The following is a 15,606-nucleotide window of genomic DNA, read 5'->3' on the forward strand; positions in this document are numbered from 1 at the left end:
TCCCGGGAGAGTCGAACAATTCTGTCCAGTTTAGTGTCGCTTGCTGAGATCTGGTTTTCAGGTCCTTTTTTATTTTGTCTATCCATCTAATTCTGGGCCATCTTTTGGATCTTTTACCTTCCATTGTTGTATTCAGGGCTTTAGATGGTAGTCTTTCTGTTCCCATTCTAGTCACATGGCCAAACCATCGCAGTCTTCTTTCTTGGATTTTGTCTATTATTGTTATTTCTTGTTTTAGTCATTTCCTTGTCTTCGTTTCTTAGTCGATCCAGCAGAATTTTGCAAGCGGTTGCTTAAATAACAGCCACTATTTATGAACTGTAGAGTAGCATTTACATCAATCTGAAATAGCTAACAGTAGGTGGGAATTAAGCTTGTATACGGTGACATGGAAAATCTAGACAGAACATGCTTATATTACACACTTTATGCTTCCTTCAGTAAACAAACCTTATGTAGGGATTTATCTCTATTCACAATTTTACAGGAACATTATATTCAAGAAACATCAATTTAATTTTTCCTAGGTTGCTGCTTAAGGTAATGACATTCCCAAGCTCATTGTCTGTTTTTAGAATTGTTGTGAACCTGCTAAGATCATTACTTAAAGATGAAGACCATCCACTTAATTTTGCTCAGCTCAAGCAAAATTAAGTGGATGGTCAGTAATAATGTAATTCATTTATACTTTCAGGGGTTTATAATTGTTACAAATAAAGAGCTCTCTCTCTCTCTTTTTCTCTTTTCTTCAAGCTAGTTGTTAAAAATTTGGCAGCACACCTCTGCTTAGGCTCTCTCTCTCTCTCTCTCTCTCTCTCTCTCTCTCTCTCTATATATATATATATATATATATATATATATATATATATATATATATATATATATATATATATATATATATATATATATATATACTTTAAAGAATAAATATTTAATGACTTTAAACCGAGATAAAATATTAAGTTTTAATGAAAATGATACAACTAGTTTCAGCCTTCATCAGGTATCCACTAAAGGTAGAACACAATAATAAAAATTGAAGTTACAAAAAACTGAGAATTACAGGCAAAAAATGCAATACATAATTGACACAGAAAACGTATTTTTCAAGTTGTTCTATCTAACGCGCTATTGTTTGTGGCATGCGTGCTTGCAAGTTCTCGTGAACGCCAGTATTGAACAACTGCAGCATGGCTATCAGGGATGTTGTAACTCAAATTGCTGTTTAAATGTTCAGGATTAAGGAGGATTTCCCTGGACTCCATGATTTTCCTTTCAAATTCATCACTGCAGCGAAAAATGTTTTCGGATTTATCCCAGCAAACTGAGTGACTCTGTAGATCATCATGAGGATTGTTTGAGAAAAAAACATGACTGGATAGCGCAGATGCATGCGATCTTTCATCATATTAACAACCAGCATTCTAATATAAAATTCACTGCCGAACTAGAACGAAATAACTGCCTTCCATTCCTGGATGTAATTCTTACACGATGCTCTGATAGATTTAAAATCTTTATATACAGAAAACCCACTCATACTAACAGATATCTGCACTGTCAATCTCATCACTTTCCATCACAAAAGCTCGGAACTATTTCTACCTTAGGACACAGAGCATGCTCTCTTTTAAATGAACCAGATGAGCTCCAAAAAGAAATTAATCACCTTTCTCTTATCTTTAAATGAAATGGATATTCTGAAAAAAACTATTAAGAAATTTCTTCTGGATCCTCCTAGGCAGTGTACTACAGAAACTACTGATTTTAAAGGTAGCATCTCAATACCTTATATTAGTTCAGTCTCCAATAAATTGACTAAAGTCCATTCTCTTATAAGCCATTCGAAGCCTATTCATCACAACCTGAAATATCCAGGTGTATACAAGTTATGGTGCGATTGTAATATTCCTTATTTTGGACAGACTAACAAATCTATTGAACTATGTATAGAGGAGCATAAGAGAGACATCTCCTATAAAAGATCACATGCATCTGCACTATCCACTCATGTTCTTTTCTCAAACTATCCTCATGATGATCTACAGAGTCACTCAGTTTGCTGGGATAAATCCGAAAACATTTTTCGCTGCAGTGATGAGTTTGAAAGGAAAATCGTGGAGTCCAGGGAAATCCCCCTTAATCCTGAACATTTGAACAGCAATTTGAGTTACAACATCCCTGATAGCCACGCTGCAGTTGTTCAATACTTGCGTTCACAAGAACTTGCAAGCACGCATGCAACAAACAATAGCGCGTTAGAACAACTTGAAAAATACAATGTTTTCTGTGTCAATTATGTATTGCATTTTTTGCCTGTAATTCTCAGTTTTTTTGTAACTTCAATTTTTATTATTGTGTTCTACCTTTAGTGGATACCTGATGAAGGCTGTAAAAGGCTGAAAGTAAGTTGCATCATTTTCAATTAAACTTAATATTTTATCTCGGTTTAAAGTCATTAAATATTTATTCTTTAAAATGTACCTTAACAACTGAGTAGAAGCTCAGGAATACACACACACACACACACACATACTATCCTTCTCATCTGCCTCTTAGGATGGGTTGAGTCCTCCCTAATGAGGGACTTATGATGAATTAATGCAGTTGGTTCATCACTCCTCTGCTGTATCCTCTAAGGGTGATTCATGACTGTAATCTGCGTGTGTTCATGGGGCCGGTTTGCCTGTTCTGGGGGACGAAAAACCCAAGTTTCTAGGTGGAAAAACCCCCTACCCCTCTGTATGAGACCAGCAAACTCATCTTTCACTGAAAGAAACCAGATGGGAATCGAACCCAGGTCTTTCTGACCGAAAGGCTTCATCTATATCGACTGAGCTACGGAGGCTCTACACACACACACACACACACACACACTGCTGTGTATAATATCCTATTTACAATATAAAATTTCAGCCATTTCCAGAACTATATGAAATCATTTCCTAGTGATCGGTCCTCCTTATTGACTTTTTTTTTTTAAAAGCAAATCTGCAGGTGACAAAATTCCTATCTGGCCTGAACTCTACAAATTTCATCTTTTCCAAATTCATTTTCAATTTCAGATTTCTGCTCTAGAATATTTTTGACACCTTTCTGTCATTCATCACCATCATGTAGCTTCCTCGATGCGAGGGTGCAGCACCATATCCTTCCAGTCCTCTGTTGGCAGCTCTTCTTTTTCTTTCAGCATAGTCATCCTGTCCACCTTATATCAAGAAAAAAACCATGTCTTTTTTTATTTTACCTCTTGATCCTCTACCCATTATCTTTCCTTCTAAAACTGTTATTGTCCTATGTCCTGCTGATCTCCTCAATACATGTCCTGCCAGTCTCATCTTTCTTTGGATCATTTCCTGCAATATAGATTTCTGTGTTTTCATTCTCTGTAGTACCTCTGCATTTGTCACATGCTCTGTACATGGGATTTTACTCTCTTCTTGAATACCCAGGTCTCACTTCCATATGTGAAAACTGGCCATACTAATGTTCTTATCATTCTCTTTTGTCTCTATACCCACAGAAACTTCTGAACAGATCTTTATTTTTCCAGAAGGCATCTTTAGCTATGGCAGTTCTTATTTTTATTTCTTTACCTTGTTTTCCATCTGCAGTAAAGTAGGTATACCTAAATATCTGTATTCTGTCGTATGCTCAATTTTTATATTGTTTATGAATATTTCTGGCTCAGATCTATTTTCTGTTATTACTTATCTCATTAAAATTTTTCTTTTTGTTGTGTCTACTTTTTTTTTTTTTAAACTTTAAAGTTAATTTTTTATCTCTGGTTCCTTTTACAGTACCCTTTCCTTCATTTATGAACTCTACAATGGCCTTCAGAACATTTAAATGCATTCATGATGTTTATCTTCTACTCTAAAGTCCTTCCATAACGTTTGGTTATGGAAGGACTTTAAACTTTACGCATTGCTTTCTAGCATTTTTCTCTGTATTCTTTAAGGACACGTGCTGACTTATTTTCCATGAATTTTTTTTTATAAGATTTCTTCTTTTTCTGGACCTGCTTCTTTAACCTCTTCATTCCACTATGGAGCTCCAATTTTTATATATTTGCAGAAAACTTTGTTGTATGCTTCCTAGGTTGAACTATCAGATATTACCTATGAGTCTCTAAGAATTAGTTGTCAAACTCTTTCACTTTCTCTGCAATTATATTTTATTATTTTATTCTACTTGTCTAACAGCTACTTGACTTTAATCCTCATTAAAAGTTTCCTACATATTTTTCTTTTCGACATGATAATCTTTTCTGTCATGCTCAAAACTAGAAAGCAATCAGTTCCATCGTGCTGATTACAAAAATATGTTTAGCAAATGTGCAGCTTTTGAAAAGGATAAAAATGGTATTTCTCCTCCTAATCACCAAGTTACAGAGCAGTCTTTCCTCATCATACAAAACCATTACACTAAACAGCACATTTCAAACGGCTTTTTATGCAGTTTAAAAAATTATATTGCAGTCATAAAAACTAGAGCACAGCTTTCAAAAGGTTGTGTGTGTGTGTGTGTGTGTGTGTGTGTGTGTGTGTGTGTGTGTGTGTGTGTGTGTACAGGTATCCCTTGATATATGTGGCTTTGATTAGTGCACAAAAAATTATGACCATAAACTTGATATATGCGGTATCAAATTTGATTAGTGCGGCCCAAAAAGTTTGAAAATAAGCAAAGCGTTAGACTTGGTCAATGAAACCGATCAGATCACGTGGTACAAGTCATGCTCCAACGTTAATAACTCACTCTCGGCCTCAGTCTCAGTGCTTCAATTTATCAGCAGAGCGTGGCGCGTACAGACATATATGTGTACGTATGCTTACGGCCTATCCACATATCACGTAATTTTCAAATTGTGAAGCATTACCCTTCATAATCATGGTCTCGAAAAAGAGTAATAAATGAAAATTTATTACTTTGGACACTAAAAGTGACATCAGTAAAAGGTTTGATAACAGAGAAAGCAAAGCAAACATCGGAAGAGCTCTAGGCTTCGTTAGTCACTGATTAGATAAACAAATTGATTGTTATCGCAAAATCATGGAGGAGGGAAAAAAAAGCTACCACTGTTTAATTTACATTAGATAAGTTTTTATGTAGGGGTGCTTAAGGGTCAAAGCTGTATAACTGAGAGGAGACCTCCACATAGCCTTTAAAGGAATGCGGAGAACCGACCAGGCCTTCTGACCTAATGTCCAATCCTCACCTTCTCGTGGTGCACCCTGTTGGGTATCTACTTTGATACTGAACGAACGAGGATGGGCTAGCAATTTGGGATTTAGCCGACCAAATTGTATTCTTATTGGTTAAACCAAAATAAAAAATGATGGTCATACATGACAAAATTTCATGCCGGCTGGGGCATCGCCCGGTTAAACAAGGCCCCCGTTGTTTTCGCCAGGGAACCAGGGCGAACAGCGAAAAGTCAGCTACTGGAACAAATCTGAAAACAAACCCCAACTCGACATCACCAGAGTGAAAGATCGGTACTATCAACGTAAGAAGCCTGAATGGCAAAGAAATGGAGCTAGCTGAGGAATTAGATAAGTACCAGATCGACATAATAGGGGTGACTGAAACAAAAAAGACCAAAACTGGTGAGATCTTTCTGAGCAATAAATACAAAATGTTATATTCAGGCAATGACAATTCAGGAAAAGAAGGAGTAGCCATAGTATTCAACACAAAATACGAGGCTAATCTTCTTGAATGGCAGTCAGTCTCAAGTAGAGTAATGTGGGCAAATATGAGAATGGGGAACTGGACAATGAGACTTATTTGTGCCTATGGTCACACAGAAGGTTCTACTAAGGTAGAAGTGGAGGAATTTTTTGAGGCTTTAGAAAAAGCAACTGACACAATGAAAAAGGAAAAGTTGGTCCTTGTTGGGGATCTAAATAGCAGAGTAGGAAATGATTGTGAGACATACAAAAATATTTTGGGAAAATTTGGAGAAAAGAGCAAAGCTAATAATAATGGCAAATATCTGTTGGATTCCTGCTCAGGACATGGACTACTTATTACTAACACCATGTTCCAACATAAAAATGTGCACAAATTCACATGGAGAGAAGAGGCTAGGAATAAGAAAAGTCTCATTGACTATGTTATTGTTGATAGTGATGTTTTCTCCCTGGTGCAGGACACCAGAGTGTACAGAGGATTTGAAATTGGAAGTGATCACTATTTAGTCTTGAGCAGGATAAAATTGAATTTCATATTGAAAAGAATAACATGTAAGAAAGTTTTAAAGCGAATAAAAGTTGAGCAGCTCTCAGATGTGAACTGTAGACTAAAATACAGAAAGATTATTGAAAAGAAAATGAAAGAGTTTGAGAACAGGAATCAAACCTTGGAGATTCAGTGGCAAACTCTGAAGAAAACATTGATTGATTCTGCCAGAGAGGCATGTGGTGAGGTTGTGTGCAAGGATAAAAAAATCAGAACTCCCTGGTGGACACAGGAAGTTAAAGAGGCAGTGAAGGAAAAGAAGAAAGCATATCAAAAGTTCCTGGCAAATAAGTCAGCTTTTACTCTTACAGAATACAGAGACAAATGTAAGAAAGCTAAACAGTGTGTAAAACTAGCTAAACAAAAGTCATGGGAGGACTTTGGCAAGAATATAGAAAATAAATATCAAGAAGGTGGAAAAATATTCTGGAGGTTGTTGAAGAAGCTTAGAAATGGAGGAAAGAGTGCTGTAAAAGGAATTAGAGATGATAAAGGTGACATGAAAACAGGAGAAAAAGATATCCTTGAAGTATGGAGTAATTACTTTGAAAAACTGCTAAATGAAACAAGCAGTGATGACAGCACAGTGATAAAAAACACTGACCAGGCATGCAGTCAGGAATACATATCCATACTTGAGTAGAAAAAGGCATCAAAAGCTTGAAATGTGGAAAGGCAGCAGGAGTAGATGATATTCGACCAGAAATGCTGAAGTATGGTGGTATAAGAGTCTTACAGTGGCTGCACTGCATAGTTCAGAAAGCCTGGACAGAGGGACGAATTCCCGATGATTGGAGTAGAGCTCTCATAGTACCCATATATAAAAAGGGAAATAAAACTGAATGTGAGAATTACAGAGATATTTCCCTACTGAGTGTTCCTGGCAAGATCTATGCAAGTATACTTGAGAAACGGTTGAGAAGAATTGTGGAAGAAAAGCTTGGTGAAGAACAAGCTGGAATCAGGCCAAATAGAGGCTGTCAGAATCAGATCTTCACTTTACGACAAATAGTCGAGAAAGCATGGGAATATAACAAAGATCTGTATTTAAGTTTTGTCGATTTGGAAAAGGCATATGACAAGGTGCCAAGAGAGAAGCTATTCAATACGCTGCAGTTATATGGTGTCAATGGGGCATTATATCAAGCAATACTTAGTCTTTATTTGAGTTGTAAGTCAGCAGTTAGAATTGAAGGACGTACAGGAAGATGGTTTAATGTTAAATCTGGTGTGAGACAAGGATGTACATTATCCCCTCTGTTATTCATTATCTATATGGATCACATTATGAAGGAATGTGGTATTAAACCTGATATCAAAATTGGAGATGTTAATGTCAGCTCTTTGCTTTATGCAGATGATGTTATACTTCTAAATAAATCTGCTCCAAGTCTGCAAGATTCTCTGACTAAATTGAATAGCAGTTGTAATAGATATGGTATGAAGGTCAGCAATAAAAAGACAAAGTCAATGAAAATAGGCAGAATCATTGAAAATGTCAACTGTGTTGTGAATGGAGAACCTGTAGAACAAGTAAAACATTTCAGCTACTTAGGCACGATTTTACTGAAGATGGTAAATTAAATATAGAAATAGACAACAGAATCAGCAAAGCTGGTATGGTGGGAAGTCAATTGAATAAATTCATATGGAATAAGAAAGAAATTAGTCGGAACACTAAATTAGCTGTATACAAGACAGTGTTCAAACCAGTTTTAACTTATGGATCTGAGAGCTGGGTCAGAAGTAAAACACTTGACCAAAGACTAGAGACCGCAGATATGAGAGTCTTGAGAAAGATTAGGTTCATGAACAGATGGCTTCAATGGCAATATCATATTAAAAATGAGGATATTAGGAAAGAACTTGACATTGTCAGCATCCAGGAATGCGTTAGCAGAGCTAATCTCAGGTATTATGGTCACTTAAATAGAATAGGAGAGGAAAGATTAAGAAAACAAGTGTTCTCTGCCAGGTTGGCAGGAAAACGACCCAGACGAAGACCAAGATATAGGTGGATTGATACGGTACAAAGTGCCTTAGACGATAGAAATATAAGATCTGATAATGTTGGAGTCTTGACAAGTAACAGACTGATTTGGAGGAAAATTGTAGATAGGAAGTTAGTAATGATGTAATTTTTTCATGTAGTACTGTCATATCCTGTACACCCCTTGAGGGTACATGGCAGGAATTTGATGATGAAGTTTTTATATAACAAATATATATAAATAAAATATATAAATACATATCACCTTAAAAAATAAATGATGTTTAAATTTTTATATTTTGCAGGATTCATTATAATTATTCCCATTAATTCTTACCATTGAATAATGCAGTTTTGATATATGTGGTGTCAATCGAAGATTAATTAACCGCATATATCAAGGGATACCTATATATATAAAAACACACACACATGCATTACAGGCAATTCCATTGGTACTGTTTCAGAGCCTCCATAGCTCAGCTGGTATAGACAAAGCCCTTTGGTCAGAAAGACCTGGGTTCGATTCCTGTCCAAGACATGAACCTTTATCTGGTCTCTCTTGACTAAAGGTGAGTTAGCTGGTCCCATACAGAGGTAGGGTTACCCCCCCCCCACCCAGAAACCCAGATTTTTTTTTTATCCCCGAGAATAGGCAAACCAGTCCTGCGAACACACATTGATCTACAGGCATAAGATACATACTTAACCCCTCGTTAGGAGGGCTCAATCTGTCCTAAGGGACGGGGTAACCCCCATATGAAATAAGCGAAATGTTATCACCTTCCATTGCTTAACTTTCTGCTGAGTGTATAACAGCATGAATGGCACTATCCAATATTTATATACAGTAAAACCCCCTCTTTTTTTTTTTTTTTTTTTACACTTTCCAGGGGACTGATGGAAAAAAGTGTAAATAGCAGGAAATGTAAAATGCAACTACATACTAGATTACAAAATTTAATAACTGAAAATAAATGAATTTACAATTACATTTATCTATTTAAAAAAATCTTTAATTGTTGATTGTTTTTGCTTTTTCTGCACTCTTATAAGTTCCACCTGCCTCTCCACAGTGTATAAGGCATTAAATGCCTCATCGTCTCCTGATGCACTTGAATATACTGCCTCAAAACAGAGATAGCTTCCATTGCTTCTTTTACTAGTAGGGACGGTAGGTTCCTCATCACAGTCTTCTTCAACCACTTATTCCTCTTCTTCTTCACCAAGGTGGTTGGAAAGGATGTCTTCTACACTTGGTGCCATTGATGTGATCACACCGACATCGTATTGAAATGAGGAAGACTCATCCATCACATAACAGTTGTTGGGCTCTGACATATCTTCTTCTTCCTCCCACAGTTGTCCCTCCTCTTCCACAAATATAACACCTGCCTTCCGGAAAAAGTTGGATATGGTTTCAGGAGCAACATGCACCCATGCTTTGGCCACATAATGCATGGCATCAAGGATTGATATGGTCATTTGTTTTGGGTCCATACTATTATTATGCATAAACACAGCTTTTTCAACAAGCATTTTTCTATATTTCAATTTAAATGCATGGATGATGCCCAGATCTAATGGCTGAAGCTCACTTGTACAATTAGGGGGAAAGAACACTAATCTAATGTTTCTGAGCTGCAGATCTTCAGGGTGTGCAGGACATTTGTCTAGCAGTAGTAGTATTTTGCAGTGATTTGCATCCATTTTAGCATCCAGAGCATGCATGGTGAATGTGAAGATGCTGCTGATCCTCCAAGCTGTGCTGTTGGCATCATACTTAGTAGGCAGATTTTTCATATTCTTAAAACACCTTGGCTTTTTAAATTTACCAATTACCAGTGGAGGTAATTTTACTGATCCATCAGCATTGACCATGAGCAAAACAGTTACCCTCTGCTTGCTGTTTTCCACTGTGACACTTCTCTCCTTTAAAACACAATGTTTTACTTGGCAGAATGTTATAAAAGAGCCCAGTTTCATCAACATTGAAAATATTTTTCGATTCGTAGTCCTGAATAATAGTCTTTAGTTCATATTTCCACTGGTTTACAGTTTCCCCTGCAACACTATTACTTTCTTCATACACTTGATTATACAAAATATTGTGACGAGTCTTGAAACGATCAATCATTAATTTGATGCACACTTTTCTCCACACACTTGATTATACACAATTGTGAAGAGTCTTGAAACGATCAATCCATCCATTTGATGCAGTAAAACCATTAATCTCCAACCTCGCAGAAATTCAAGGGCTTTTGCTCAGAATATAGTACCATCGACTGGAATACCCGAAACCCTCGTAGACAAACTACTCCGCCGCAAGTTTATCCAATTCATCGTATGTCGATGTCCGGATATATTTTCGTTTTTTTGATGTAGTGCCAGATTGCTTTGCATTAAGTTCAATGCTTGACCTGTTTTTTTACTATTGTGTTCAAAGTGGATATGGAGAGTCCAAGATCTTTTGCTAATTGCACACGTTCCGGCATGCAAATCTACACATCTCAGAATTGCCATCTTATCTTCTACTGAAATGCATTTTCTGTCTTTTTCCCCCATGTTACTAACATGGATCATCCACCACTGCAACTTGAAAGCAACTATCACACTCTAAATTACATAGCAGAAATCTTGCAATATACCACGTGCTTCTGAATTGCAACTACAAACATTAACTGCAAGCTAGTGAAGCGATATTTCATGAACTAGGGTTTATTCACTGAAATCTAATATTCACGAGTAACAACTGTTATTTGGTAGAAGTGTGAATGCGATTTCACAATTTGTGTATGATCCTTGTTCACGATTACAATACAGCACTGTGAATGTGAAATCACATCACAGCACGTTATGGGTGCCACAAGCTACTGACAGTTTAAAATTACTGATATGAAAACTTCACGGTATTGATTCGTACTGTGATTGAAAAATCACAGTATCGCACATCACTGCTGCAAGCGTGCAAGTCACCTTGATGGCAGAAACGAAACTACAGCCGAAAGCAACGCCATCTGGGAACAGAAATGCGCAGATTTCCACAGAAATCTATTTGAATATCAGTGTTGCCACCTGAGAAAAAACTGCAAATCACAGAAAATAACGTCCACATCAAGTTGTTAATAGTGGGAAAACAATATATCGTAAGAATAGGCCTTAAGACGGGACCAACGGAAAATTACGTAAATTGCAGGAAAACGTAAATTGCGGGAACGTAAAAATGGGATTTTACTGTAGTTGTTAAATCCATCAAATCTGCTTTACCTCCTAATCCTGACCTTTTATTCTATTTTCCTCTATTCTCCAGAAAAACCATGATTAAAATAAAACTTTTAAAATGGTTCTTATGGTATCTTCTTGAATATCAGCAACTTCATTTGCAGAAGGATGCATTGCTCATTCTACTCTAAATGTGACATTAATATTTTGAAATTAAATGTGTGATGTTAGCAAAGGAAAATAAAATGCAATGCTTTTATGAGAGCGTAACTAACCTAGCCACATGAAACAAGTGAGCAAATGAAGCATAAACATGCCTCAGAAGTACTCAGTGGAACTTGCCAAAACATTTGTAACAATGAAAAATAACACGGTAGTTTTTATTTCATTTGAAACCTTCATTAGACAATGAAAGTTATTTATAGCACATGATGACTAATATGGGAAAAAAAAAAAAAAAAAAAAGACATGCCTGAAACATGCAAGGCAAATTCATGAAAGCTCACTATTAGCACAAAAATTTATTTACATGTGATGCTGACTGCTTCACAGTTCAGATGCTTGATGTAATGAAAGCAAAACTGAAATCAGAGACAAATACTGTGATTGTTATTCTTCCAAATGATCTCTGTATTAGCTGGCATAACACAAGAATTGACAACTGAAGTGTTTCTGGCCAGAAACCGCACACCATGTAGTGCCTTTCTCACTATGAAGACGTTTCTCTTGGACAAATTCAAGTCTAAAGATACCAAGAAACTTGCAGTTTCATCTGTTTACATGACCACTTAGATGAAAATGCACTTGGTCCAAGGGCCAGACATTATGGAGGTGGGACAGATTTTCAGAAATATCGGTCAGTATGCTTGAACAGTATTCCCGCCATGTAGCGTAATCCATTGCTGTTAAACACTAACCCACCCGAGTAACATACAAAAAGGCACCCAGCTCCTTAAGGATTCTCTGTAGGGACCGTCTCAGTATCCCAAGTTTTACCACTGTTTGGCATTGACTGCATTTCAGAGACTGTAACGCTTGCACCAGGACAAACCCGTAATAATGTGATTCTCATTTGGGTTAACAGTTTGTGGCAGAATACTTCCGGTATGTCGGATGCTCTCAATTAAGGCAATAATGACACTATTGTTTGGGACAACACACTTATGGAAACAACAAACAAACTGCTTATAAACATGTTGTGGGCTTGGACCATTTTGCTCTACTAACTCCGCATGTACGAAATGCTCAACAATAAATGTCTTTTCTCCCAATGTCAGCACCATTGCTACAGCTAAATGTAATGGCATACACTCTACACATGCTCTTCTATTAATGTGCATGTAATCGAATAGCATATATCATAGCATGCATACTGAAGGCAATGTCAATAACTTCTAACAGTCTCCAGTCTAAGCACAGCAATAACATGATCTATACAAAAGAAATAAAACGAAGAAAAGTAAAACTTGTGTTATTTTATGCTGTTTCCTTTTTTTTTTTTTTAATGTAACATTTTTGTTGCAAATCTGTGTGGATCTACTATTATTTGAAAGTACAGCTTTTCTATAAAAATAACTTTTAGAGAGCATATTAGAATATGATTTTCAAGTTAGGTAAAACACACACACAGAGTAAAAAATTGTAGAATTATTATACTCACTTTCCTTATAGTTGTCCAATCTTCTAGAATGTCATTTTCATGTAACATATACACAATATATGGACTTAGCTACTGTTAAGAAATGTAATGCATTGAGATCTCCAAGAAATTTTTTTACTTCTACATTAAAAAAAAAAAATGCCAAGTAAAGAATTCTTTCATTTTAAGAACTAATATTTATCAATATGCACAACATTTATTCAAATGTACAATAACCTTCCTATTTTTTTACTTTTGCTCTGGTGATAATGAGTTGTCTTGGAATGTTGTAAAAACACAACAATAGCATATGTAATATACAGACTTCTCAAAAACATTACAGAACAAATTTATTCTGTTGAAAAGGCCCCTCTTCTACTTTTGTTTTTAATTTTATTGTTTTTAGCTTTGGCAAGTGTGTGTGTATACAATACTGTTATTATTATTTAGTAACCTCTATGGAGTCAGACTCATCATGGGAAGCCCACTTAACCAGCAACATGTCTATCATAATGAGCTTTGAAGTTTATTTTATTTAGCATATGTATGGCATAATAAAAAAACAAACAAACAAAAAAATTTGTGCAGACAATATAAATGAGACAGGTAGTGTACATTGCAAATAACAGGCAAAAAAGTCACTAAAATTTTAAGTCTAGTTCAGCTAGCCATTCAAGAGCTGAAGGATCTGCCTATAAAAAGTCTCTCAGGTCGGCTCATATGCTACAATCCGCCACAATGTGCTGAATGGTTTGGATTGTGGCCCCAGAGTCACATTGGAGTGTAGGTGAGCTTCCCCACTTATGTAAGCTGTCCACGCAGATACCATGTCCTGTGTGTATTCTATTTAAGCTTTTCCATAGAAGATGTGGAAGCTCAATCCCTTTCGGATTTTGGTGGGAAGGATAAACTTGTTTAAGTCTGGTGGCGATTTTTCTTTCCAAGTTTCAACCGTTTTGAATTAATGTTGAAATTACTATTTACTAGTTCTTCGGCCAGTATCAGTGGAAGCTGTCAGGATTTAAGGTGATTTATACTTGTACGTGGGAGGTCTTCATGTATTGGTAACAGGGAATTGCTATTTATTTTTTTGTACTCTTTTACAGGAGCATCTTGTCTGTGCAGGTTCACTGATGCAATGTTGCTCAAAGCTGGAAACCAGTAGAGGGACATGGATTTGATTTATTTATTTTGTTCATCACTGCATTTATTTGCATATTGATTTTCTTGATATGAGGATTGTTTAGCCATACTGGTGAACAATATTCTGCTGCACAGTAGACTAGGCCCAAAGTTGAGCATCACAGTGTAGTAGCAGAAGAACCCCATATAGAACCACACAGTTTGTATGATGTTATTACAGGTTCTGAATCTTTAAAGATATTCTCCAGATGTCTTTTGAAAGATAGTGCTCTACCCAAGATAACACCCAGATATTTAGGAAAATCTTGGTTCCACAGCGTTGTGTTGTTAAAGCTGACCTGAAGTTTCCTATTTGCTAATTTGGTGTTTAGTGGAAAAGAGCTAACCTTGGTCTTATTGATGTCTGGTGTTAGTCTCCATTTATGAAATATTCCCCAATGGTTCTAAGGTCATTTGTGAGAATATCTTCAGTTCCTTCGATGTTCTTATGTTGGATGGTGAGAGCCATAACTTGATTGTTTAAAGTCTAAGTCCTTTGTAGTTTTTATCCATCCATTTTTCTCTGCACTCTTTATCGGGCTTCTGGAGTAATTTGTCAGCTATGCCACAGTCACCAGATTCTAAATAGACTTGGTATAGCTCTTTACAGTCTTTATTCCAGCCAGGTATGTATTCTTTTGGAAAACCCTTTGGGATATATTTCTTCACTGTTGATATGACTGCTCCAATGAATCTCGTGTAGTTTTGACTCACAGGTGGTATTCTTACTATTTTATCCAGTTCTTGTGGAAAATCCTGCCAGTTCGCTTTCCTAAAATTCCATCTTAGTCGTGGAATGGACTATATTATTGGTATTTGTATTCCTACTTCTACCAATACTGGACGATTGGCTATTTAAAAATCTTTGTGGACTCATCTTGTTGTGTTTAGCAGCTGATTTTGCAAATTTTGGGTAACAAAGCAGAGGTCTGGGTTATATTCCCTCTTCCATGCTGCAGTCTTAAAGATTCCTTTGTCCTTTGCATCAGATATTAAGCTCAGATTGTTTTGCTCAGCCCAGTTTGTTAATACTTCACCATTTCCATCATTATTATTGTAATTCCACAGGGTGTGATGGCTGTTAAAATCCCTTATGTAAATAGTAAGATGTGGAAATATGGGAATTACTTCAGGTGGCCAATTCTACCAGGGGGAGATTTATCTTCACTGTGATAGTGTATATATTCTGATTAATATTTGCTGATATTAAGTGAGAATTTTCTATATTACTGCATATGTAAGTTGCACAGCCATGAGTTTGGTGATGTGTAGCTCCTAGTATATCGTACCCTGCAATTCTTCCTCTAGATTTCAATTGTTGTTTATT

General features: G+C 36.3%; 1 protein-coding gene across 2 annotated transcripts in view; it reads right to left on the reverse strand.

The window, feature by feature from the left end:
• The window catches only part of LOC150102557 (breast cancer metastasis-suppressor 1-like protein), a 102,264-nt gene extending 89,087 nt beyond the window's left edge, over positions 1-13,177 (reverse strand). Inside the window, exon 1 of one of the 2 annotated variants that reach the window (XM_090399489.1) lies at positions 13,119-13,177. In XM_090399489.1, coding sequence (XP_090255615.1) covers positions 13,119-13,166 — 48 coding nt within the window. In that variant the 5' untranslated portion in view covers positions 13,167-13,177. The remainder of the gene's footprint in view (positions 1-13,118) is intronic. The other variant, XM_090399487.1, reaches the window with a different exon arrangement.
• Between the last annotated feature and the right edge of the window lie 2,429 nt (positions 13,178-15,606).

Source organism: Typopeltis vanoorti, chromosome 10, assembly GCF_054136105.1.
Source record: "Typopeltis vanoorti isolate ZY-2024b chromosome 10, IOZ_Tvanoo_1.0, whole genome shotgun sequence".
Taxonomy (NCBI): Eukaryota; Metazoa; Arthropoda; class Arachnida; order Uropygi; family Thelyphonidae; genus Typopeltis; species Typopeltis vanoorti.